General features: G+C 38.5%; 3 protein-coding genes across 4 annotated transcripts in view; all 3 read right to left on the minus strand.

The window, feature by feature from the left end:
- Window positions 1-7,149, minus strand: part of ints4 (integrator complex subunit 4) — a 20,587-nt gene extending 13,438 nt beyond the window's left edge. The window contains exons 1-10 of one of the 2 annotated variants that reach the window (XM_061719904.1): window positions 7,032-7,149; window positions 5,286-5,480; window positions 3,911-4,025; window positions 3,710-3,816; window positions 3,514-3,628; window positions 3,343-3,428; window positions 3,203-3,253; window positions 1,436-1,524; window positions 1,196-1,316; window positions 38-109 (exon numbers count right to left, since the gene is read on the minus strand). In XM_061719904.1, coding sequence (XP_061575888.1) covers window positions 38-109; window positions 1,196-1,316; window positions 1,436-1,524; window positions 3,203-3,253; window positions 3,343-3,428; window positions 3,514-3,628; window positions 3,710-3,816; window positions 3,911-4,025; window positions 5,286-5,480; window positions 7,032-7,085 — 1,005 coding nt within the window. In that variant the 5' untranslated portion in view covers window positions 7,086-7,149. Of the gene's footprint in view, window positions 1-37; window positions 110-1,195; window positions 1,317-1,435; window positions 1,525-3,202; window positions 3,254-3,342; window positions 3,429-3,513; window positions 3,629-3,709; window positions 3,817-3,910; window positions 4,029-5,285; window positions 5,481-7,031 lie in introns of both variants that reach the window. The other variant, XM_061719903.1, reaches the window with a different exon arrangement.
- A 2,541-nt stretch (window positions 7,150-9,690) lies between these two features.
- Window positions 9,691-15,588, minus strand: LOC133442462 (uncharacterized). Its single transcript, XM_061720460.1, has 3 exons — window positions 15,500-15,588; window positions 12,563-13,037; window positions 9,691-10,466 (listed from the first exon to the last, which is right to left on the minus strand). The coding sequence occupies exons 1-3, from the start codon at window positions 15,546-15,548 to the stop codon at window positions 10,121-10,123; spliced, it is 870 nt and encodes a 289-aa protein (XP_061576444.1). The 5' UTR covers window positions 15,549-15,588; the 3' UTR covers window positions 9,691-10,120.
- A 2,971-nt stretch (window positions 15,589-18,559) lies between these two features.
- kctd14 (potassium channel tetramerization domain containing 14) lies at window positions 18,560-23,140 on the minus strand. The gene is made up of 4 exons (XM_061720587.1): window positions 23,087-23,140; window positions 21,331-21,555; window positions 21,119-21,253; window positions 18,560-18,962 (listed from the first exon to the last, which is right to left on the minus strand). The coding sequence occupies exons 1-4, from the start codon at window positions 23,138-23,140 to the stop codon at window positions 18,651-18,653; spliced, it is 726 nt and encodes a 241-aa protein (XP_061576571.1). The 3' UTR covers window positions 18,560-18,650.
- Between the last annotated feature and the right edge of the window lie 152 nt (window positions 23,141-23,292).

Raw genomic sequence — 23,292 nt, forward strand, 5'->3', positions numbered from 1 at the left:
AAAGTTGCTTTCTGGGGAAGAAACGTGAATGACTCACTCTGAGATCCGACATCAGCTTCTTATCCAAAGTTTGCTCCAGGAAGTGTTGGCTGACCTGCAGCATCGAACCCTGGACCGGAGGAAACAAACATTTTATTTAAAAACGAGGAACAGGTCGGACTCAGGGAAGCATCGCTGACTCCAGCGATACTTTACAGCTAAACCCTTTTATCATAACTGTTCTGACTGTCAAAAAGGTATTATATTGCTGTTATTTTTGTACCCGTTTACCATTCATCTACCGATCATGCACTTCACATCACTGAAGAGATTACTGTATATAAGCTGACCAGTAGTCTGTTTTATATTTCTTCCTCACACTGTAACCTGTGCACTCTAATGGGTAGTCTACTGTATATAAGCTGACCAGTCGTATATCTTTTATTTCTTTTTGCACTGTGAACTGTGCACGTTACTGTGTAGGGTAGGCTACTGTATACGGCTGGCCGGTGGCCGAGCTTTCATTCTTTTTGCACTATAACCTGCGTACCTGCTGTGTAGGCTACTGTGTGTAGCACAGTGGTCAATCTTTTAGATTCTTCGTCTCGCAATGTAAATTGTGCTAGTGTTGTGCTGCTACTGTATTTATGCTGATCGGTAGTCTCCCTTTTTAATAAATAATAATAATACATTTCATTTGTTAGGCGCCTTTCATGGCACTCAAGGTCGCCGTACAACGATCAAAATACAAAAACACAATTTAAACAATAGAGAACAGAAAAAGTTTGCAGCAGAACACAAAAGACCATGTAAGTTGTACGTGTATTTAGTTGATTAAAATCTCATTTGTGAAACAAACGTCACCAGTAAAGTCAAACATGACATAGACATGTAATGACAACCAAAAATCTTTGCGAGTGTGGGGCTGGATCTGAATGGCTGAAGCTAGAATGTGGTAGTTTCATTTCATTTACTTTATTGTTTCTCCTTCCTTTGTGTTCTGTGTTCTGTGAGCTTTTGTGCATCTGTTGTAGTTTTTCTCTGCTCGCATCATGTATGTTTTAATGTCTGAACGTGGCTGTGTGATGAATGTGTGCTGAATGTTTATATCTGCTGCAAACCTAATCGCCCTTCAAGTGAAGTGAAGTGACTGGGCTGTTGTGCAGAGAGCCGGAGGTTAGTGTTAGGTTGTGTCGCTCTGATTGTGCTCCCTCACCAGCGTTTTGGCGGCCTGCACCCGAACCATCCAGGAGCCGTCGCTGACCATGTGACTGATCTTTCCAAACGCGTCGTCCACCAGCCTGATCTCCTCATTGGACGAGGGGATGGGGACAATACTGAGTGGACAGATGATCAGAGATTTCAGTAAGCAAAACCTTCACAGATACGTCCGATCTAGCTGATCCAGACCGTCGTGTAAACACTACAGCCATAACGGTGTGAGTGGCGGCGTCACCTCTCCGGGTAGAGCTGGCTGAGCACCCAGACCATCTGCACGGCTGCAGAGCGGACCTGCTCGTAGTCGTCTGACAGCAGCCTGCAGGCCTGAAAACACATGCGGACATGCAAACACGTGGGTGACCTTCACCGAGCATAACCTTCCTCATGGTGGACACTTTACTGCACTTTATTCCTCCTCCTCTACACGTCTCCAACAGTGAGCAGGTGTTTTTCTAACGTGCATGTTTGCGTTTATATTCCAGTCTTAAATGTCACTGTCAAATTTCTTGGGCTGCTACATCCCCTCATCTCCATCCCTCTGCTTACTCGACGACACATCAACAATAAATCTGACAAAATCCAAACAATAAATGAATCCTTGTAGCCCTAACTATCGCCAAGAAAACTATCCTCATGAACTGGAAATACAAGAAAAAAATAAACATAGCACAATGGAAAACTCATTGACCACATCTCCATGGATTCTCACACCCAACACTCTCCATCTGGTCGCCACTCATCAACTTTCTACACACTTGATCTGTCACCTGTCTTCATTTATTTATTTATTTATTTTGAATTTCCATTTCTGTTTTTCCTGAGAACCAAATTCCTCTTTCCATTGATGTTCTATCTGAATTTCCATTTGACCTAGGGCTGTGCGATTAATCGATTTTAAATCTAAATCGGATTTATTAATCAAGTCAATTTTTCCGATTTTCCTTTTTTTGCAGCTGGCTGCATTACAGACGGAGCTCGTCTAGTCATCTTTGTTTGGTCAAGAAAATTGTAAATGTTGTCACTTTACTAAACTCAACGAGGATTTACAGTATCTTTCAATTGCACTTCATTCCCAATAGGGAAATTTGTTTGCTATTTTTCTTTAAAAATAAAGATAAAATATTTGAAACAATTTATTCCATCGTCTTTTGTAGTTTTACCAAAAAAATCAAAATTGAAATCGAAAATCGGGTTTTCAGAGAAAAAAATTGAGATTTTATTTTTGTCCAAAATCGCCCAGCTCTAATTTGACCTATTTTTCTTTTTGATTTGGTATGCTGTAAAACTGACAAATTTCATTGGATATGGACTGAGAGAATGTCTGTTAGTTTAGATTTATTCTGCTCAAATCTGTCCATCCATCCATCCATATTTTAGATGCTTTTCAACATCAGACACAAGGAGCTCTGCTGCTCTGATGACTGCTGGAGCTGCAGCCGTAGCTCTGGCCGAGCTCGGACGTCGTTCGGCCCGAGCTCTGACTGGAGCCGGCAGGCTTCATTTCAACTTCAGAAGTCCTCATTTCAGATGCTTTTTCAGTAGAGACATGACAAACAAGGATGGATGGACAGATTCACTCACAATGAATGTAGTAGTATACAGTAGGAATCAGCTAAATTAGGACTAAATAGCTCACTTATGGCAGCTGAGTTAAGGTGGACTTCCTCCACTAAACTTCCAGGCAGCTTAATTTGCCTATTTGCCAATTTTTGGATTAAAAGGTTTTGGACTCATTCAGCTCCTGAGAGGATGGCGATGACCAGAACTTTCACAACTGGGCTTAAAAACCCATCTTAAGACGCCTGTGGATGACGATGTAGAAGGGTTTATCCTGTTTTATATTCTCCCGGTTTAGTCCCTGGTCATTGGGAGAAAGGTTCCTGCTCAAATCTTTAAAGATATAAGTACCTGAGAAGAGCTGAAGGTTTGTCTAAACGTCCACAGTGAGGAAGGTCTGACATATCAAAGCTCTGCATGTCTCAAAAGAATAAAGTGCGTGTACCTGTTCGTAGATGATTTGATGGATTTTTATTCCTCTCTCGTGAAGCTGCAGCTGGAACACCATGAAAATGAACCAAATTAAACAAATCGGTCACTAGAATAATGTTTTTCTCTAAGCTCAGGTGTTCTGGTGCGACCTACCATGGCTTTGATGGCCGCGGTGCGCACGCGGGGGTCCTGGTCTGCAAAGTAGTCACTGATGATCCTCTGAGCCTCCTTGACGCCTCCTGGGGTTTAATGAAACCACAATAATGTAAAACACTGAGAAGCAGAGACGAGGTTCAGCCACCTGAACTGATCCCTCTGACCAACCTGATGATGTGCTCGGCCCGTCAGCCTCTTTACTCAGAGGGGCGTCCATGATGGCCAGACACCCCAGGAGCTGCAGACACTTGTTCCTCACACCAAAATACGTGTCAGATAGGTGCTAGGACGAGGAAAACAAAACAAAAATGATTTTGGTTGCTTGGTAGAGACAAACGCTGACTGATGAGAGCTGTGTCGGTACCTTGCAGGCCACGTCCGTCAGCCTCATTCTGAGAGCTGGATTCTCAGGCAGCTGGGACCCAATGACCAGCAGGGTGTCCAGCAGCTGGGCCAGGACCTGGTGGGACTCTGTGCACAAGGAAACACACAACAAGAGCAATGTCTTTACTAACTATACTTAGACTGTCATTTCATTTGCCAAGTGAAAGTAGATGTGCCTTACTCTCATTGCCGAGTGTGTTGATGGCGTCGTCCACGATGCAGTCGGGGCTGAAGCCCTGTGTTTTGGACAGCAGACCCAGCAGCGAGGCGATCTTCAGCCGGACTGAGTTATCTGTCTCCTGAGAGAACACACTCTTATTAAAATCATCATCATCTTGAACAAACCACCATCAGAGTTACGTACTCTCTGCAGCCTCAGTTCAAGTCTAAACTCAATTCAATTCAATTTTATTTAAAAAGGGACAGTGTACAGTTAAAACATAAATGTTGCCATCTGATGCACTGTACCAGATTATAGCTTTACGCTAATTTACATCTGTAGTCCCTTAGCAGGTCACAATAAGAAAATACAATAACAAGTAATACAATAACAAGAGAAATACACGGATATTTAAAACACAATTTAGAACAACATGGCTGCACACATCTGCGTGCAATCCCCCCACCCCGACACGCCCCCAACCCACCCATCCCTTATCCCACATACACACACCCAGAAGAGAGCCCAAATTAATGGTTACATGGCTGAGCAACTTTTAACAGATTTTTCAAGTTGGCTTTAAAGACTCTGAGAGAGCTACTGCTCCTTACAGTATCAGGTAAGGTATTCCACTGGTTTGTGGCTCTTACAGAAAAAGCTGATTGCCCAGTTACAGTGCAGCGAAATGGTATGTAAACTGAAGATGTATCTACTTAGGATGGCATTTGGCAGATAATAGTCACTTTTAAAGTAATTTTTACCAATTTATTGGGGTTTTTACTAGTAATTTTAATCTTTGTGTGTTTAATTATTACTGTGTTTGTTTTAGTATCTATTTGTTCTGAAACTTCTGTGAACTTTGGTCAACTTTTTTGTTATTTGAATTTGTGGTTGGTTAAATGTGTGTTTGGTTGTTTAATAAGTTGGTGTTATTAATAATAATAACAATAATAACAATAACCAAATCATATGCTGTAACAATGCACCTTCCAATAACCATGTCTACCTCATACTGCTGCACCTTTCACTTTTTTAAAAATTGTATATATGTTAATAAGAGCTGTCATTTGTCTATTACCTATTTACTGTAGAGTGAGCGAAGAAGTCAAGTTCTGTGTCTTGTCTGACCTGACCTGGCCAAATAAACATGATTCTGATTCTTCTAAATGTGCGGTTGGTTGGTTGGTTGGTTGGTTGGTTGGTTGGTTGGTTATCATGAGATGTGGTTTTAGTGTGCAGCTCAGCTTAAATGCAACTGACATCTTTCCAAGACACTGCAATTATTGACTTTAGCCACCTAAGTAAACTCTGTATGCATCATCCGTGTAAACGTGTCCCCAGGTACTGGATCATTGGTGTCCTCGGCCACCACCTGTCGTCTGTACCGGTCTGTTACCTTGTAGTAGTGCTCCAGCAGGATCCGGATCACGCCCTCCACGCTCTCCACCTCCACCGGTTTACGGGCAAACTGCAGCAGGTACTGCAGCGCGTCCGTGGGGTTGGTGGCTTTACACAGGTCGATGTGCAGGGCGGCAGACTTGCTGGGTTTGGACAGACGCAGCTTCTTGGCAGGAGCTTCTTCCTGGGGAATCTGGAAGCAAATAAGATTCAAGATTGTTTATTGTCATTGTTCATATTTCACAACAACGAAATTACAGGAGCTTCTTCATGGGGAACCTGGGAGTATAAAAACAGCCTGAACTAAAACTTTCTGTCCATAAAAGCCTCCTCAAACCAGCCAATATGTTCAGCATCAAGATAAACAATTACATTTCCCTAATCAGATACATATTTACTAACTGTATGTTATGCTCAAACTGTGAGCTCCTTTAAATCAGGGCCATAAACATCACTGTTTACTGAAGCGTAATCTTAAATCAAATACTTACCTGCTGTACTCTACTGCCCTTACTTTTTAACGTGTGCTTTTTATTATTTTACCTCTTTTCTTATCATTTTATTTCATATTATTTGTAATTTACTGTTTAATTGTGTCTTGCTGTTTTTAATGTTGATGCAAAGCACTTTGAATTACCTTGTTGAATTGTGCTATACAAATAAACTTCCCTTGCCTACTATTGCATTAGACCAAAATATAAAAACAAAACAAGACCAAAAAGGTGTAGCCTGAAGCTTAGCTTATAATCAATTTCTGTCAGCTCCTACATATACCGATACAGAGCAGTAAATCAATTAAAAGAAAAACATTTCTTATCCTTTTTGTACATTGAATACATTCAATATACTGCATAGATCTATTATCTATTTAAGTTCAGACACTTACATAAACACTCATACAATATGATCAGCATTAATGAGCATCTTGTTGTTCAATATTTGGTATGTAGATTAACCCCACAAACTGAAACACATCTATGTTTGACATCCATCTGTTCTTTGTTTTTGTGGACATACAGCTTCCTCTCAGTTCATATCCACTTAGTCTTTGCTGAAGCAGCTTCTGGATTCAGTTCAGTAACAGATTATTATAAACCTTAAACATCAACAGTGATAGTTTGAAATCAACAAGTTCATTAAATTTGAGCATCTGACAATGAATAAATAATGTATTTGTTGGTTTCCGATAATCAGCTCTGTTGATAACTCTGATTGCTCTTTTTTGAAGCAAAATAATTGGATTTATGATTGTTTTGTATGAATTCCCCCAAATCTTAAAGTTCAGTTAACTTGTTATTACCTTGAGGTAAATAATAAACAAAGGCAGTTTCATGTCTTTAGTTCCCACTTGAAAATAAATCAGCTCTGACTGATCTTTCCATCACTATTAAACATTAAAAACATATTAAAAACATATTAAGAAGTTATTTACAGATGATGCAAACAGAAACAGCAGAAATGTAAACAAGTCAGTGTTTGACATTTGACGTCCAGCTGGCATTTAAACTGATTTTATGACATAAACAACGGCCACCTGCTTGACTTTATCTTAAAAAGTAAGTTTAATTGCAGGCAAAGACCACAAATGATGATTTTAGACGTGCTTTGAGTCACTGAAGGCTTTATTAGTGTTAGCCACCTAGCCGCGGCTAACATGCTACTGAGCCTGTCGGCGCATCTTCCAGCTTTATTATTCAGATAAAGGTCCACGAAGAACATCGAAACGAGGATTTAATGTGCTCACCTGGACCACTTTAGAAAACTCCTCGTAAACCCGCTTTTTCAAATGTGCTGCCATGTTTTGGTGGTTATGGTAAAGCAGTTAGCCGGCGGCTCGCGTTCAGGACTTAGAAATGTCCCTTCACAGTTCCCGTAGCCTCAGGCTTATCTGTAATTTACCTGTTTATCTCTCTAACTACGTTTTTATAACATATATCGACCTAAATCATCTGTAGAAACTAATAATACGCAAATTAAATAGAATAAATGTGTAAAAGATGTGTCCAGTTACTGTCTTCACATTATACATAAAACAGGACTGTCTCAGGACTATTTTCTGTAGTGCAATTACCAAAACAAAAATGTCATACATTCTGGATTCATTACAAATCAACTGAAATATTGCAAGCCTTTTATTTTTTTAATATTGCTGATCATGGCTTACAGCTTAAGAAAACTCAAATATCCTACATCCTTACATCCTTACAGTTGAAGATTAAGATTCCTAGAATATTCAAATTTTTTGAGGTAGGATATTTGAGTTTTCTTAAGCTGTAAGTCATGATCAGCAATATTAAAATAATAGAAAGCATGCAATATTTCAGTTGATTTGTAATGAATCCAGAATGTATGACATTTTTGTTTTTGTAATTGCATTACAGAAAATCACAATATTCTAATTTTCTGAGACAGTCCTGTATTTATTATTAGGCTTTTCATCATTTTTATCGGTTACTATATAGTAGTTTCAGGTTTTTCTGAATCAGATTTGATTGTATTGTTATATTTATATGTACACATGATAAATCATGGACATGTGCAAAATCTTTACTTAACATTTGAAATAGATAGATAGATAGATAGATGGATAGATAGATAGATAGATAGATAGATAGATAGATAGATAGATAGATAGATAGATAGATAGATAGATAGATAGATAGATAGATAGATAGATAGATAGATAGATAGATAGATAGATAGATAGATAGATAGATAGATAGATAGATAGATAGATAGATAGATAGATAGATAGATAGATAGATAGATAGATAGATAGATAGATAGATAGATAGATAGATACCTCCCAGTTACTGTCTTCACATAAAGCTGTTTACATCTATTATTACATTTTTTAAATATTTATTATCAGCTTTTTCATAATTTCTATTGGTTACTTTAAAAAAATATTATTTTGTATTTATTTTATTTTATTTATATAATATGTTATGCCTTTTTGCACTGCCTGCTATTATGAAGTATAGGCCTAATTAATTTATGCTTTGACAAAGCAGTTCCCCCTCTTGGGATCAATTAACTATATTTTTTCTCTCTTTTTATATCTTTCTCCTTTTTTACCCACATTCAAAGTGTATTTACCTTTTTCAGCTATATAACAATTATTCTGGCATTGTTATACATTTCAATACAAAAGTTGGACAGGACTGGAATTATGATTTTTTTTTAATACAGAAAAAACACATTGAAGATGGTGCACCTGCTTATTGGTGGTTTTACAAACAAACAAATAAATAAATATCATCCAACTGAGTTTTGTTCATAAAAATTGATGGACCTAAAAATGTATACCTAGAATGAAAGAAGGCTTGAACTCGCTGAAGTGGATGCAGAGAAGGTCTGGGCCAGGGCTCTTTAGCACCGCCCTAGTTGCTCCTGGAGCTTTTCAAAAATGTTTGACCTTTTTTTTTCTTCTTTTTTTTCTCTTTTTTACTAATTTTTTGTTCTTTTTTTCATCTTTTTTTTCTTTTTTCCTTTTTTTTTCTTTTTTCTCTTTTTCTTGCTTTTTCCTTTCCTTTTTAATCTCGACATTTCGACTTTTTTTTTCTCAAAATTTTGACTTTTTTCTCGACATTTCAACTTTTTTCTTGAGATTGTACTTCAACATTAATCTCAACATTTTGACCTTTTTCTCAACATCTCGACTTTTTTCACGACATTTTGACTTTTTCCTCGACATTTCGACTTTTTTCACGAAATCTTGACTTTTTTCTCGACATTTCGACTTTTTTCTCGACATTTCGACTTTTTTCTCAAGATTTCGTCTTTTTTCTCGAGATTGTACTTCAACATTAATCTCGACATTTCGACTTTTTTCTTGACATTTTGATTTTCTTCACGACATTTCAACTTTTTTCTCGAAGTGCATAATGAAAAAAAAAATCTTCCCCCAGTTATAACTAATATAGAAACATGCAGCATGTGTTGCCTTCATTCTAACTCTTATATAAGACTTTTCATTTTTTGCGGCTCCAGACATATTTGTTTTTTGTGTTTTTGGTCCAATATGGCTCTAAAACATTTTGGGTTGCCGACCCCTGGTCTGGGCACATCTGTGTCAGGCCGATCATGAAAACCACCTCTGCTCCGTCTCCTCTCCAACTCCTCTGGTGAAGACAGTCGTGTCAAAGCCTCAAAGTCTGTTTGCACAATCATAGGCTATAAATCAGAAAAGGAGCTCCAGCCTTCTTTTACAAAGTTTGTTGATCTTTATCCGAGAGGCGCCTGATTCAGCTGCACAAGAGCTGCAGATGTGCTCGTTTTAAATACTTTTCACAAGTTTTATAAAAACAAAACATACTTTTAGAGCATCTTTAAGTAATCAAATTATCAGTTTCACAATATGCAAGGATGAGTGTGGGTGAATCATGTTTCCGAACATTATAGAAAGGAGAACAGGAAAGAAAATAAAGAATAAACCAAAAATGTAGAGGTGACAAGAAATTCTTCAAAATACAATTTTAATAAATAAAACATTCATAACAAAGAGACATCTTCACTTATATTTTAGGTTGTTTTGCTAAAACCTTAGTAATTTCTTTGAACTTGAACTTAAAAAGCTTTTTTTGGTATTAAACTCTTTCCTCAGTTCAGTAAAACTAAACTTCATGTCAAACACGTGACATTTGTCATATCTGTGCATCTCAAGAAGAATCTACTATCTCATTTCGTCCATTAAAGCAGGTTATGTTGAGATCAAAATATGAATTCACATCTGCATGACACCCACAACATCTGGGATTCACAAGGACATAAAATTAAGGCTGCATGACTGAATAAAACAAAATACAAACAAATCAGTGATCACTAATCATCTCATTTCCTGAAGCTGGCGGCGGCTGACGTCTTGGCTCTCTTGTGGTCCCGCGTCCACGTGACGACGGCCACGATGGCCACCATGAGCGGCAGAGCCACGCACAGCACGATGCGGCTGACGGGCAGCTGGACGGGACACGGCCGGCTGCTGGAGACGTCTGGGTCCGGATCCTGGGCAGCAGCAGGAGTGTTGAGGAGCAGAAACGAGGACCTGAAGTCCAGAGAAGCTGTCCCTCCGTCTGCTGCGACCGCGTTCACCTCACACCTCCACCTCCTGTTGTCGTCCTCCGCCTGCAGCTTCACCACCAGGGTCACGTTGCAGTAGTTGTCTTCCATCAGCGTGAACCTGCAGGGAGAGGACACGGGGAGCTTGTGAGAATCACTCCTTCAAAGACAAATGTCGTTTCCAGACGCCAAAATAAGCAAAAAAGCAGACACTTGCTTTCTGGGACCCTCCTAAAACATGCCGTTACGCCTCTCTGGTACAACCACAACCACAGAGGAAAGAGGAATGGTAAATAAATAAATAAATAAAAAATCCTGATTAATCAATTTAAGTTCACTGTGTTTGTCTATTATTGTTACTTACATGAAGATCAGATTTTACACCGAAAGGATGCAGAAAAACAACTCATTCGAGGGGCATCTGACAGGTGTCACGTTGTTACACAAAATGAGGAAGTGATTGAACAAGTTTCAGTCTATTAATACTTGGGTTTTTACTTGGATGAAAATCTGTCTTTTATTATAGAAAAATAAAGTTATTTCTCCTTTTATTACAAGAAAAAGACTGATTTTGGCAACTTTTGTATCAATACTTGATTATGGTGACATCTTATACATGAGTGCAAATCTCTCCTCTCTGGAAATGCTGGATTCAGTGTTTCATGCTGCTTTAACTTTTATAACAGATTCAGGTTTTCGTGCTCATCACTGTTATGAGACTGTTGCCTTCTTTGTACAGTCGTAGTTGGGAACTGGTTTTGTTTTCTCTATAAGGCCATCCTGTCTGACTCGCCCCCTTATGTGTGTTCTCTCTTGGTTTCTAAAGTCTCAGGCAGGATAGATTAATAATGTACACTATTCCTCCTACCCGACCTGTCTTTGGGGAACGTGCCTTCAAAGCATTCCCACCCTCCTCCTGGTATAAATTGCAGAGTCAGCTTAAATTGGATTATCTCCCAAGAATGGACGATTTTAAAACTAGGATTAAGGACTATTTGACTCCTGCATGCACATCACGGAACGCAGCTGGGGATCATACTGTAATGATGTGCTTTGGCAAACTGTTTTATCTGTTTTTATCTTTGTCTTGTTGTTGTTGTTGAAGTGTGTATTTTACATGGACATACTGTGCTGCTCTCTTGGCCAGGACCCCCCCCCCCTTGGAAAAGAGATTCTGAATCTCAATGGGATCATTCCTGGTTAAATAAAGGTTAAATAAAAAAATAAATAGGCTGTCGTATATATACATGCTATACATACATATATGTGTCTATATTATATTTGATTTGATTTTTATTTTGTACATGTAAAAGACAACAATTAAAAGAGAAGATAAAAAACAAAACAACGCAAACAAACAAAAAAACAACAAAACAAAGAATTTCATACTTTAACACTTAATATCTTAATTTACATGTGCAAAAAGGAGTAGGAAGAAGTGTAAACTTATTGAATCCTACCCCCATTCACTAATTATTTATAAGTATAAGTATTTATAACCAACTATACTATAATTATACTCACGCACTGTATTCACACACTTACCTATACATAGTTGAATATTACAAGTACTTCTATATATTTGTACACACACATATATTTTTTTTCAAATTGTGTGTGTGTATATATATATATATATATATATATATATATATATATATATATATATATATTTTTTTTTTTTTTTTTAATATTTATATATGTTTGAAAAATTCAAAGAAAAAAAATGATCCATCCATATTCTATACCCACGTTATCATTCGCAGGGTCACAGAAAAAAATGTATGTATATACATATATATATATATATATATATATATATATATATATATATATATATATATATATATATATATATATATATATATATATGCAATTACAAAAACAAAAACGTCATACATTCTGGATTCATTACAAATCAACTGAAATATTGCAAGCCTTTTATTATTTTAATATTGCTGATCATGGCTTACAGCTTAAGAAAACTCAAATATCCTATCTAAAAAAATGTGAATATTCTGGGAATCTTCATCTTAAACTGTAAACCATAATCAGCAATATTAAAATAATAAAAGGCTTGCAATATTTCAGTTGATTTGTAATGAATCCAGAATGTATGACTTTTTTTTTTTTATTGCATTACAGAAAATAAAGAACTTTATCACAATATTCTAATTTTCTGAGACAGTCCTGTATAATGTTATTGTATTCGTGAACCTGTTGTCGTTGCGCAGCGGCGCTCCGTCCTCCGCCAGCCAGCGCAGCTGGAAGCCCCGGGCCACGCTGCTGGCGCAGGTCCCGGGGTCGTAGTAGGTGAACAGCAGGCAGCAGAGAACCAGGCTCCCCCCGGGCCGCAGCTCCGCCACGCCGGAGTCCGAGCTGATGTCCAGCAGGGACAGATACACGTCGGCCACCCGCTCCTGGAGCCGCTCGCAGGCGTACGAGCCGGCGTCGTCCAGCTGCAGGCCGCGCATGCGCAGCGAGCAGTCGGAGGTCAGGAACATGCGGCCGAACCGGTCCGACTCGGGCCGCACCGCCCCGGCCTCCACCTCCCGGGAGTACTGCACCTCCCCGCCCTTGAAGAAGCTCCAGGTGATGGAGGAGCAGCCGGGCGGCGCGGCCGGGCACGGGAGCAACGCGTCCCCGCCGCGGTGGCTGTACACGAACAGGCTTTCCTTGGCGCAGCTCACACCTGAGAACAGGAGAGTTTACAGTCAGACACTTTAAACAGGGGACTGCAAAACTGTTTCCTAGGGGGGGCCAGGTGGGGCCACTTAAATTCTTGGGGTGAAAAAACAACATAAAAATGTTGAGAATGAAAATCGATCCAGCATTCCTGGTTTAAGTTTAAACATGACGAGATATAATAGAATAGAATAGAATAGAATAGAATAGAATAGAATAGAATGGATGAAAGAATATTGTACATTAAAGCAGCACAATGTAACTTTTCCACCTTAATATTATATTTCCAGAGTCATTGTGATGGTACATCAACTTCCAACAGGTTTAATGATGAGGTTATGGTTAATGATGAATAAGAGATACTAGTATTTCTTATTATTTATCTTTCTTATTATTGTATACCAGTTTACTGTTTATAGTGTTTATAGTGTGTTATTATTATTACTTTGTTATTACTTTTCTATTGATGCCTCTTGTTTTTGCACTATCCCCTTTGCTGCTGTAAACTGCAAATTTCCCCTCTGTGGGACTATTAAAGGTTTATCTTATCTTATCTTATCTTACCTCTGTCATGGTCTGAGGGGGTCTGTATCACCTTCACTGGCACTATGTAACTTTGAGGTGCATGGTAGGAACCCTGCCACTCTACTGGTAAAGCACTACCGCTTTTGTCCAAAGGAGCCGCCAAACTCAACAAAAGCTGAAAGTTACGTTGTGCTGCTTTAATGAGTGGAGAAGATGTTAATTTTATCATCCAGAGATCCCTCCGGGTACCTGTTCAGCCTCTGTTTCCAGACTAGACTTTAAGATCGACAAGGATAATATATACAGAAAATATGTATCAAACAAACAAAAAAAAAATCATAAATAAGCTGCAACCAAAATGTCAGGGTTTGACCCTTCCCCCCCAGTCTTTCAGTTTCTGTTTTGCCCCGCCTGTGTCCCATCTGCCCTGATTGTGTCTGCACCTGTGTCTCGTCGTGCCTCGTTATCCCCTGTGTATATCGGGTCTTGTCATTCCCTTGTTCCCTGTCGGTCCAGATTTTTGCCTCTTCCTAACTCCCCAGATTTATTTCCTACAGGACTAAACTGACGAGTGTATGAAATGTTTTTATTTCTATAGCTCCAAATCAGGACAAATGTCACCTCAAGGCCACTCAACAACAAAATAGTCCAATTAACACAAAGACAATAAAATAACAATAATAATCCTTATTGCATCACCAAGGAAGCTATTGCAGCTTGTCGCAAAAGGAAAAGAAAATGACTAAAAATTGAACTTTGTAAAGTTAAAACACAAAGGAGGAGTTGAATTTTCAAATATTATCTTTTAAAGAAATCCCACGTAATTTGGAATTTAAGCGAGAAGAAAAGGGAATAAAAAAACCTGATAAGGAATAGTAAAAGGATCAATCACATTATGACAAAATGCAGAAACAGTGAGTGAAATAACTTATAAATAAATAGATTACAGGGAGCAGCTGGATACTTCAGCATTCAGGGATGTTTTCAGACAATAACAAGGAAGAAAGACATCATCATGGTCTTAGAGGACAGGGGTTGCTGCAGGATTGGCTCCAGCGCTTTACGACAACTCTGTCATGTTTAAACCACTAGGGCATTCAGTTATCATGAATACAGACATGAAATGATCCAGTAAATTAAAGGTTCTCATACAAGGCCATTACAGCTCTGTGACGACAGAGTTTCAGCTCCCAAAGACAAAATATGATTCTGCACAAGCTGCACCTTGTGCAGGGGGGGTTGACCGTAGAAAACCTCACAGTCTCCACGGCAACAGGTCTGGTTTCCACCAGACGTCCAGCATTGTGTCGACCCTGACTAGAGTCTGGAGGTCATGCAGCCTCAGCCCTCAACAAACCTCTGCAAAAATCAGACAACTCTCGTAGTTTGTAAAAATGTTATGGATCCAAATTCCTCCATAGTGAAGACAACAAAATAAAAAGTGTGACTCCTGATGGAGGATCTGCAAGCTGGTGTAAAAGGTGAGGTTTATTCTCTTCATGCTCCGATGCGTAAAGCCTTAGGAATAAAAGAGGGTGTACTTTCTTTACATGCCTTTAATGGATGAATATTAATAATACAATTATATCAATAATATAATAATATTAACATAATACAATAATATTAATAATTAGATAAAATATTAAATAATAAAAACGACTTTTCTTTAATGGATGAATATTCCTCCAAAAGGACGACAACAGACAGAAAAGCCTGACTCCTGATGGAGGTTCAGCAAGCTGGTGTAAAAGGTGTTTATTCTCTAGTTTATTCTCTTCATAGTCCGATACATAAAGCCTTAGAAATAAAAGAGGGTTTACTTTCTTTACACACCTGTGAATGATTATTACTGACCTTTAAGCTTAAATGGAGCAAATAATCTGAACACGTCCTCCCTTTTAACTTGGACCACATAAAAGACGAGATGAGGAGAATAAATCCTACCTTTCTGCAGCAGACCGAGAAGCAGCAGGAGTCTTTTCATGGTCGTCATGTTTGTGACTTCCCCTCCAGAACAACTCTGTTTGCACCTGCTGCTGAAGCTGCGGCCCTCTGCAGACGGGCACTTTCATTTCCTGTGCTACCGTGCAGTTTCCTGCCCACGCGCTTTAAATCCTGCGTATAAAATAACCATCCTATTTACTTGCAAAATATTTAATCATCATTACTTTACTGCCTCTATTTAAGTCCATTATTGTCCTCAAAGCTACTTAATTATCATTTCACTTCATCATGTTCTTCATATTTAAATAACATTAAATCCAGAACCCTCAGGTGAGATGTGTAAGCTTCAGGTTGCAGGATGTGTGATGTTTATTTGAATATAGTTACACATTTAAATCAGATTATTGAACGTTTACTACATTTTTATTTCGTTTTCATCCTCAGATGTTTATTCTGCAAACGTCTGTTGCTTCCTGCTCTGTTGCCGTTTTAAAGACAAAAATGTCTTTATAAAGTTATACATGGAGAGTTTTATATTTAACAAGAACTGTATTTCCATTGTAATATTTGACCTTTTTGCATTTGTTTTACTGAATTTAGAGTTGTTGTTTTTCTTTAAAGTGACCCATTAAAAGTGAACTCTTTGTTTACATCCATGTTTTGTGGGGAAAGTCCGTTCTGACTATTGTTTGTTGGAAGAAACTGTGGTTTTCATGTCAAATGTAAAACAATGTGCATCATTCTCACCTTTTTTTCATAATGTGACTCGAGGTGTGAGATGCAACCGTGTGCACTTTTCTCCCTGTTTCTCTAAAGGAAGTGTAACTGTTACACGTTGCGGTGATGATGGATCTTTCCAGATCAGCGTTTACAGCTTTGCTTTGACCTACAATTTTTGGTCAAGACCACAAGAGCCCTTTTCTTCGAAGCTGCTTGTGTTTCACTCGTCACTGCTGACATTCAAAACTACTCTGGAGACAAAACAGGTGATAACACACATAACGACAAAAGAAAGGAGGGATGCTGGTGAAAGCTCTGCTCGCATCCTAATCTTTCATCCTCACTCCATCTGATATTAAAACATCAGTCAAATCTCACTTCATGACAGCGTTTCATTAACTTTCTGTGTTAAAAGTTCATGTTTTTGGCTGAAAATCACCAATGTTGCCCTTGTTCAAATCAACCGACTGAGTCAACCTCTCTCTTGTCTGAAGCATTCAGTCTGTTTTCTCCATCTAAACCGAACAAATAACTATTTTAGCCCACTATTTTAAAACATATATTTAAAAATAATGGTGAGAAAAGAGTCAAACAATAATAACATGTGCAATAACAAGATGTGCAATATCTGTGCAATATCTGTCTACCTCACACACATCCTACCTGCTTTTTTTGCACTGTTTTTCTTTCTTTCCCGTACTGCAATACTTTTATTTTCATTCCAATGTATACAGGACTGACTGAAAATTAGAATATTGTGATAAAGTCCTTTATTTTCTGTAATGCAATTAAAAAAACAAAAATATCATACATTCTGGATTCCTTACAAATCAACTTAAATATTGCAAGCCTTTTATTATTTTAATATTGCTGATTATGGCTTACAGTTTAAGATTAAGATTCCCAGAATATTCAAATTTTTTGAGATAGGATATTTGAGTTTTCTTAAACTGTAAACCATGATCAGTAATATTAAAATAATAAAAGGCTTGCAATATTTCAGTTGATTTTTAATGAATCCAGAATGTATGATACATTTTTGCATTACAGAAAATAAAGGACTTTATCACAATATTCTAATTTTCTGAGACAGTCCTGTATACTGTTTATATTTCGTAATTATATATGTTTTACTTTTTTACTTCTTTACCCCTCCCCTGCATGTGTGTGTTAAGTGTACTGCTGCTGGACAAAGTGAGTTTCCCCATTGAGGAAGAAATAAAGGATAATCTAATCTAATTGAATCCATTTATTAGAGCAACAAATTACAAAAAATGTCACTTTAGGACACTTTATAGCAAAAACATTAAATTAATTTTATTATAATTAGGTATATATATATATATATATATATATATATATATATATATATATATATATATATATATATTTATATATATATATATAAATAAAGGAACCAGCACAGTGCAATAAAACGCTGAACAGGCTGGAGGCGTGCTGCCTTGCTCAAGGACACCAGAGTGATCTGAGACGTCTCCGTGGGTCTGTGTAACTGATGGTGCAGGATGTGGTCGGAGGGGCGTGAAGCGCTACGACAGCTCGATCAGCACCCCCACCCAGACCTTTCCACCCCTCCAAATAGGTCGTCGGTTGCCCAATGTCACGCCTTTGATAGTTTTCTTCACTCTGACCAAATTCCCCTCCAACACCGTGAAGTTTGTTTTGTTTTTTCTCAGAGCGCACCTGAGTGACGTCAGAAACTCCAGCTCTGGGACCAGATGACGTCACATTTGCAGGAGTTCAACATAAAGATTCAGCAGCTTATTAGACAGTCCATCACAATCACACCCAAAGATATTATCTCCAAATTTGAATGTGATGACAAAACCAATATGCTTTATAACAAATCTTATGCTTCTGATGGGTAAAATTCATATTCATAAGAGGAACTTCTGCAAGTCCCTTCCAAACTTTGATATATTTACAGTGGAATTAAACTTTTATATACCGGTAAACACTTTAGAGCTAATGTCAAATAAGAAAAGTGAACAAACACTGCTGTACTTTAATAGCTTACTGTCAGTAACTCTGGAATAAAGAGATATTTTGTGCCTTATCTTATTTTAATTTATGTTTTCATATTGGTATTATCCGATTGTAAACATCTACACCGAGAAAGATTTTATTTTATATACAAAATGAATGTCTGATTTTGTGCCTTATTTTAATTTATATGTTTTCTTATGTTTTTATATTTGTATTATCCAATTGTAAATATCTACACTGAGAAAGTTTTTATTTTACATACAAAATGAATGTCTATACGCCTGCACTTTTTCAATAAAGCACAAACAAAAAAAACAACAGTTCTTAAAACAATAAAAAAAGATGCATCAGCTTCTTTATGGAGTTGTTTTCTCTTATTTTTAGGAAGAGTATATGCAGTTTATTCCCCCAGCCAGCCCTGCGGTCACCACCAGGTGAAGGTGAGGTTGTAGAAGCAGTTGTAGCTCCTGAACAGGATGCTTCTCTCCGGGACGTGGCGCTCCACCTTCACCCGGTAGCCCCGGCTCTCCACGTCCATCCTCACGCAGTCCAGCAGGTCTTCCACCGACGGAGCCGCCTTCCACGGCCCGAAGGTCACCACCGACTCCCGGTCCGCCTCCAGGCTGCTGATGGCGTTGTCATAGAAACCCAGGTCCTCCTCCGTGCGCAGCACGCAGATGAGGATTCTGGAGCTGCGCGCGGCCACCGCCTCGGCCCTGGCGATGCGGATCAGCACCTGCAAGACCGCACGGCCAAACCACAACTATCAATTCTCCCGTTTTGGCCGGGAAACAACCGTATTTCAGCCCTCTTTCGATACAAGTTTTTATTTGTAATTTTCAGGACACATGTAACAAACAGTGCACTGGGAAACTAAATTTTGTTGCCTCTGGCTCAGAAAAGCAAATTAAAGCCAAGGCGAAAAAGATTTCCCGCCGTCCTCTCATATAAGTATTTTCCCGTAAATTATACGTTTTATAATATAATTTTTAAACTGCTAACTGAATTGTCACTAGCCTCGCGAGAACTGCCACCTGCTGTAGCCTGGGCGGCAGTTCTCGCGAGATTAGGGGCGACAACGGGAGCAAACCATGGATCTATTATTACTGGATGGAAGACCAAAAATGGCTGCCCATTCATTTCAATGGAAGTTGCTCGCCTGGCGCATAAGCCGAAAAAAGTTTCGGACTTCCGGGTTTACTTCCGCATTAAGGCACCCGGTTCAAATGCTATCAGTCCACTGAATAGGAATTTATCATGTGTAATCAGAGCCTTGGAGCATGCCCAGTTGAGTCGCCTCCCATGATGCTCTGGGGCAATGACGCGAATATTAATATAATATGTATTAATATAATATATGAATTAATGTATATTATTACATGTATAGTATTACATATATTATTAATGTATTAATATAATATAATTACATAATATATATTAATATAAAACATCCATGGAGTGCACGGACACAGCTGTGACGTCAGCCGTGACGTCACGCCCAGAAAGAGACTTTTCTTTTACTTTTCTGGCCGTTATAAAACATTTTTGACGGATATAAAGTCCATGACTTAAAAATATAGAATATAAAGATTAGTAATTGCCGGTGATTACAGCTGGAGGTGTCCTGTGAACAGTTTTAGAGGCTTCTCTTTTACTATTGCGGTCTATGGGAAAAAAGCTTTCTGGGCCCCATGGGATTTTTTGTTGCAGTACCGCGGCTGGCCACTGGAAAAAAATCGGCGTTCCTGGTGAGTGCGAGACCCGGGGGCTGGGGCCAGGCAGGAGAAAAATAAAAATAATATTTTAGAGGAAGAAGTTGTTTTTTTCCATTATGCACTTCGAGAAAAAAGTCTGAATGTCAAGAAAAAAGTTGAAATATCGAGATTAATGTTGAAGTACAATTTCAAGAAAAAAGTCGAAATGTTGAGAAAAAAGTAAAATTACAAGAATTGGCGATCCGATATTGATTTGAAACACATATCACACATATACAGTTACATAACTTCGGAAACGTACCCTTAACGTTACACTCCAAGGATGTAAGTTAATTAGTTAGTTACGGCTGCTGCTGCAGAGCTGTCAGTTGCTCTCCTAACTGGATTTGATGGGCCAGAGGAGACATTTTCACTTTATTCGTGAAATTGTATTTCAACTTTATTCCCGGAAATGTCGACTTTATTCACGAAATTTCGAATTTATTCTTGAAATTGTATTTCAACATTAATTTCGACGTTTCGATTTTTTTCTCGAACTGCACAATAAAAAAATAAATACATTTTCTCCTGCATGGCCCTAATACTCTTCTGTAGAGATGGATGGATGCAACCAGAGAGAAGATATTACTGCCAAAAAAGCGAAGACTTCGTGTAAATATCTCTAAAAATGGGATAGAAAATGTACTTTCCTAAAGAGTCTGTTTGGTGATCCAACTCTGAGGTGCAGATGTTCATAAACCTGGTGGCTGAGGAGAGAATTAAAAAGGGATGTAGACGGGCGATAAGGAACGACCAGATCCACAAGGAGCTCTGTCACTTTATAGCTGCTCGCTGCTACTGACGGACTTTTCAGTAGCGCCGAGACGAACTAAAACAAATTAAAAAGTGTCGCCGCTTGAAGCTTCTCTCACTCTCATTTTTTAACTTGATATCGAACACAAGTCACAGACCCAGCAGCACATCTATCATCTCCTCCAGGTTCTACATCTTTAGTGTTGTTGTGTCTTCTTCGTTTACATCACACAATCAAATACGTCGCAGCAGCTTCACTCCAATCCAGGTAATGGATTGTTATGGAAAAGAAACCAGGCCGAGTTGAGTCGAGCTGAGTAGGTGCTAGTGGCGCCAATAGAACCAGACATGGTTCTGGAGACGGCGTAGAGGTCGAACGGCTCACCTCGATGTTTTCTTTGTAGTGTGGGACTCTGCAGAGGAACTGCTGTCTCCCAACCAGCTCCCCGAACATCTGGGGAGTCTCCTCCAGACGCTTGACCAGCGGTTTGATGCCGTAGTAGACCGCCTCCTTGTGAACCTGCAACGTACAGTCGATGGCTGTAAAAGCGTCTCATGACCACCGCGTCTGCGTCTTGGGTGAGAGCTGGGGCCGACCTCCCGGATGTTCTCCGTGGGCAGCTCCTCCGACCTCAGGAACTCCAGCACGGCTCCGAAGTGCGACCCGTCCCGGTCGATGAAGTGGCGCCCCTGGTTGTCGGTGCGCGCCGTGGGCTGGCCGCCGAACAGCTCCGCCAGGCGGGACCCGGGGTGCTTCCTGAGCACGCTCAGTGTGGTGCTGAAGAGATGTCCCCCGACGTTCAGCCGGACAACAGAAGTCTGCTGAAGAGATTTAAGTCCAGACAGAGCCGTTAATAAGCTTTTACATCCTTATTGGTCAAATAACTTGCTGCAGATGGACCATCTATCACTACACGGCGACCTAAAGGGGTTCAAACATCAACTACTACGAGAAAAACAGATACTACAGAGGTGTAAAAACTATAAAATCCAAGTACATGTTACACGAAATCCCTCAATAGCTTCGTAGCATGACAATGACTGATAAAGATTGCTAGCCTTGGCTACGTGAATGACAATCAAAGGTCTACAGCTCATATTATAAATACATTTATTGCTTCGCATACATTCATATTCAGGCTGTGGAACGCCCTTCCCAACCATCTGAGGGCCCCACAGACTGCAGAGGCTTTTAAACGTGACTTTAAAACTCACCTTTTTAAGAAAGCTTATAGCTAAATATATCTTTTATATGCTCTGTTTTTAAATATATAAAAAAGAAAATTAATGTTTTATTTTTCTGCTCTTTAGCACTTTGAGATTACTAAATGTAAAGTGCATTATTAATAAAATGTATTATTATATGACGTAGTAGAAAATAAAATCCTGTATGCTGGGTTATAATTTTTTGTAAAAATGTCCATAACAATCGCATTTCCCAGCCTAACATCTTATCGCAGTTTAAGCAGACATCTTATTTCAAATTTAATCAAGCTAAAAAAAATAAACTTTTTCAAAATAGTACTTTAGTTCTTCAAAACAATTTCGGCTGAAAAGTTCTAATGTGGATTTTCCCGCTCCTTTTACACCGGTGTTCTGAGATTTCTTCCTACCTAAAATTTTTTCCTACCGTAGCGAAAAAATTATAGCCTCGTCTGAAATGTTTTCCTACCGTAGCGAAATTATAGCCTCATCTGTAATTTTTTTCCTACATTGTAACAATATCCCAGCACAGCACATATATCTGCTTCCCTCTGTGTTTTGGGTGGTAGCATATTATTATACACATTTAATAACCATAATTATCTGCTTCCCTCTGTGTTTTGGATGGTAGCATATTATTATACACATGGAATGACCATAATTATCTGCTTCCCTCTGCATTCTGAGTGGTGGCACAATAATACAGACTACACATTCATTTATTATTGTTTTAATAGTGAACAGGCTATCTCCATCCGGTATTCTCTTATGGCTTCTGCAGTTGTCTGGATGGTATTGAGGTTTCCACTGCGAAGGACTTCTTCAGCATACTGTAAATGAATCATGAACGTAATTATATTAGACATTTACAAAACATACAGGTATTACAATATGCACAGTTGTCAGATGCACCTTAACTTTTTTCTTCACCTTAAATTATATTAACTGTACTTCACAGAATGACAAAAGGAGATAAAACGATAAAATATCAACTTTTTTAACTCCAGTGTACATTTATATAATCAATCCTCTTCTACCACCAAAACTATCCACCCTTTATATCCTCATATTCATAATACGGATTCATAATCTTACAATTAAATGCTACTGGCTAAATCTTCAAATAAATAAACATGTAGAGAAATGGTACCTTTAACAGAAGAACCCCGCAACTGCTGCCATCCATCTGTTTGTTGTGTTGCATGGTTTGCATCATCCACTCACATTTTGCTTGCTCACATTGCCTCTTCCTCAGAAAGTTTCTATTACAGCATTAAAAGTGTTGTTTTAGCAGACTTTATTCTTTTGAAAAATAATTCTCTTATTTATCTATGTAAATTATATAGCAGATTTGGA

The sequence above is a fragment of the Cololabis saira genome, chromosome 4 (assembly GCF_033807715.1).
Source record: "Cololabis saira isolate AMF1-May2022 chromosome 4, fColSai1.1, whole genome shotgun sequence".
Taxonomy (NCBI): Eukaryota; Metazoa; Chordata; class Actinopteri; order Beloniformes; family Belonidae; genus Cololabis; species Cololabis saira.

Bases quoted from the DNA above. Each gene is read 5' to 3' on its own strand.
- kctd14 (XM_061720587.1), bottom strand. From the start codon at position 23,140: ATGCAACACAACAAACAGATGGATGGCAGCAGTTGCGGGGTTCTTCTG. The intron at 21,556-23,086 runs GTACCATTTCTC...AAATCTCTTCAG, and splicing joins GCGGGGTTCTTCTGTTAAAG to CAGACTTCTGTTGTCCGGCT. The intron at 18,963-21,118 runs GTGAGCCGTTCG...GCGGTCTTGCAG, and splicing joins ACTACAAAGAAAACATCGAG to GTGCTGATCCGCATCGCCAG.
- LOC133442462 (XM_061720460.1), bottom strand. From the start codon at position 15,548: ATGACGACCATGAAAAGACTCCTGCTGCTTCTCGGTCTGCTGCAGAAA. The intron at 13,038-15,499 runs GTAGGATTTATT...TCCTGTTCTCAG, and splicing joins TCTCGGTCTGCTGCAGAAAG to GTGTGAGCTGCGCCAAGGAA. The intron at 10,467-12,562 runs GTTCACGAATAC...CTCTCCCTGCAG, and splicing joins CCGCTGCGCAACGACAACAG to GTTCACGCTGATGGAAGACA.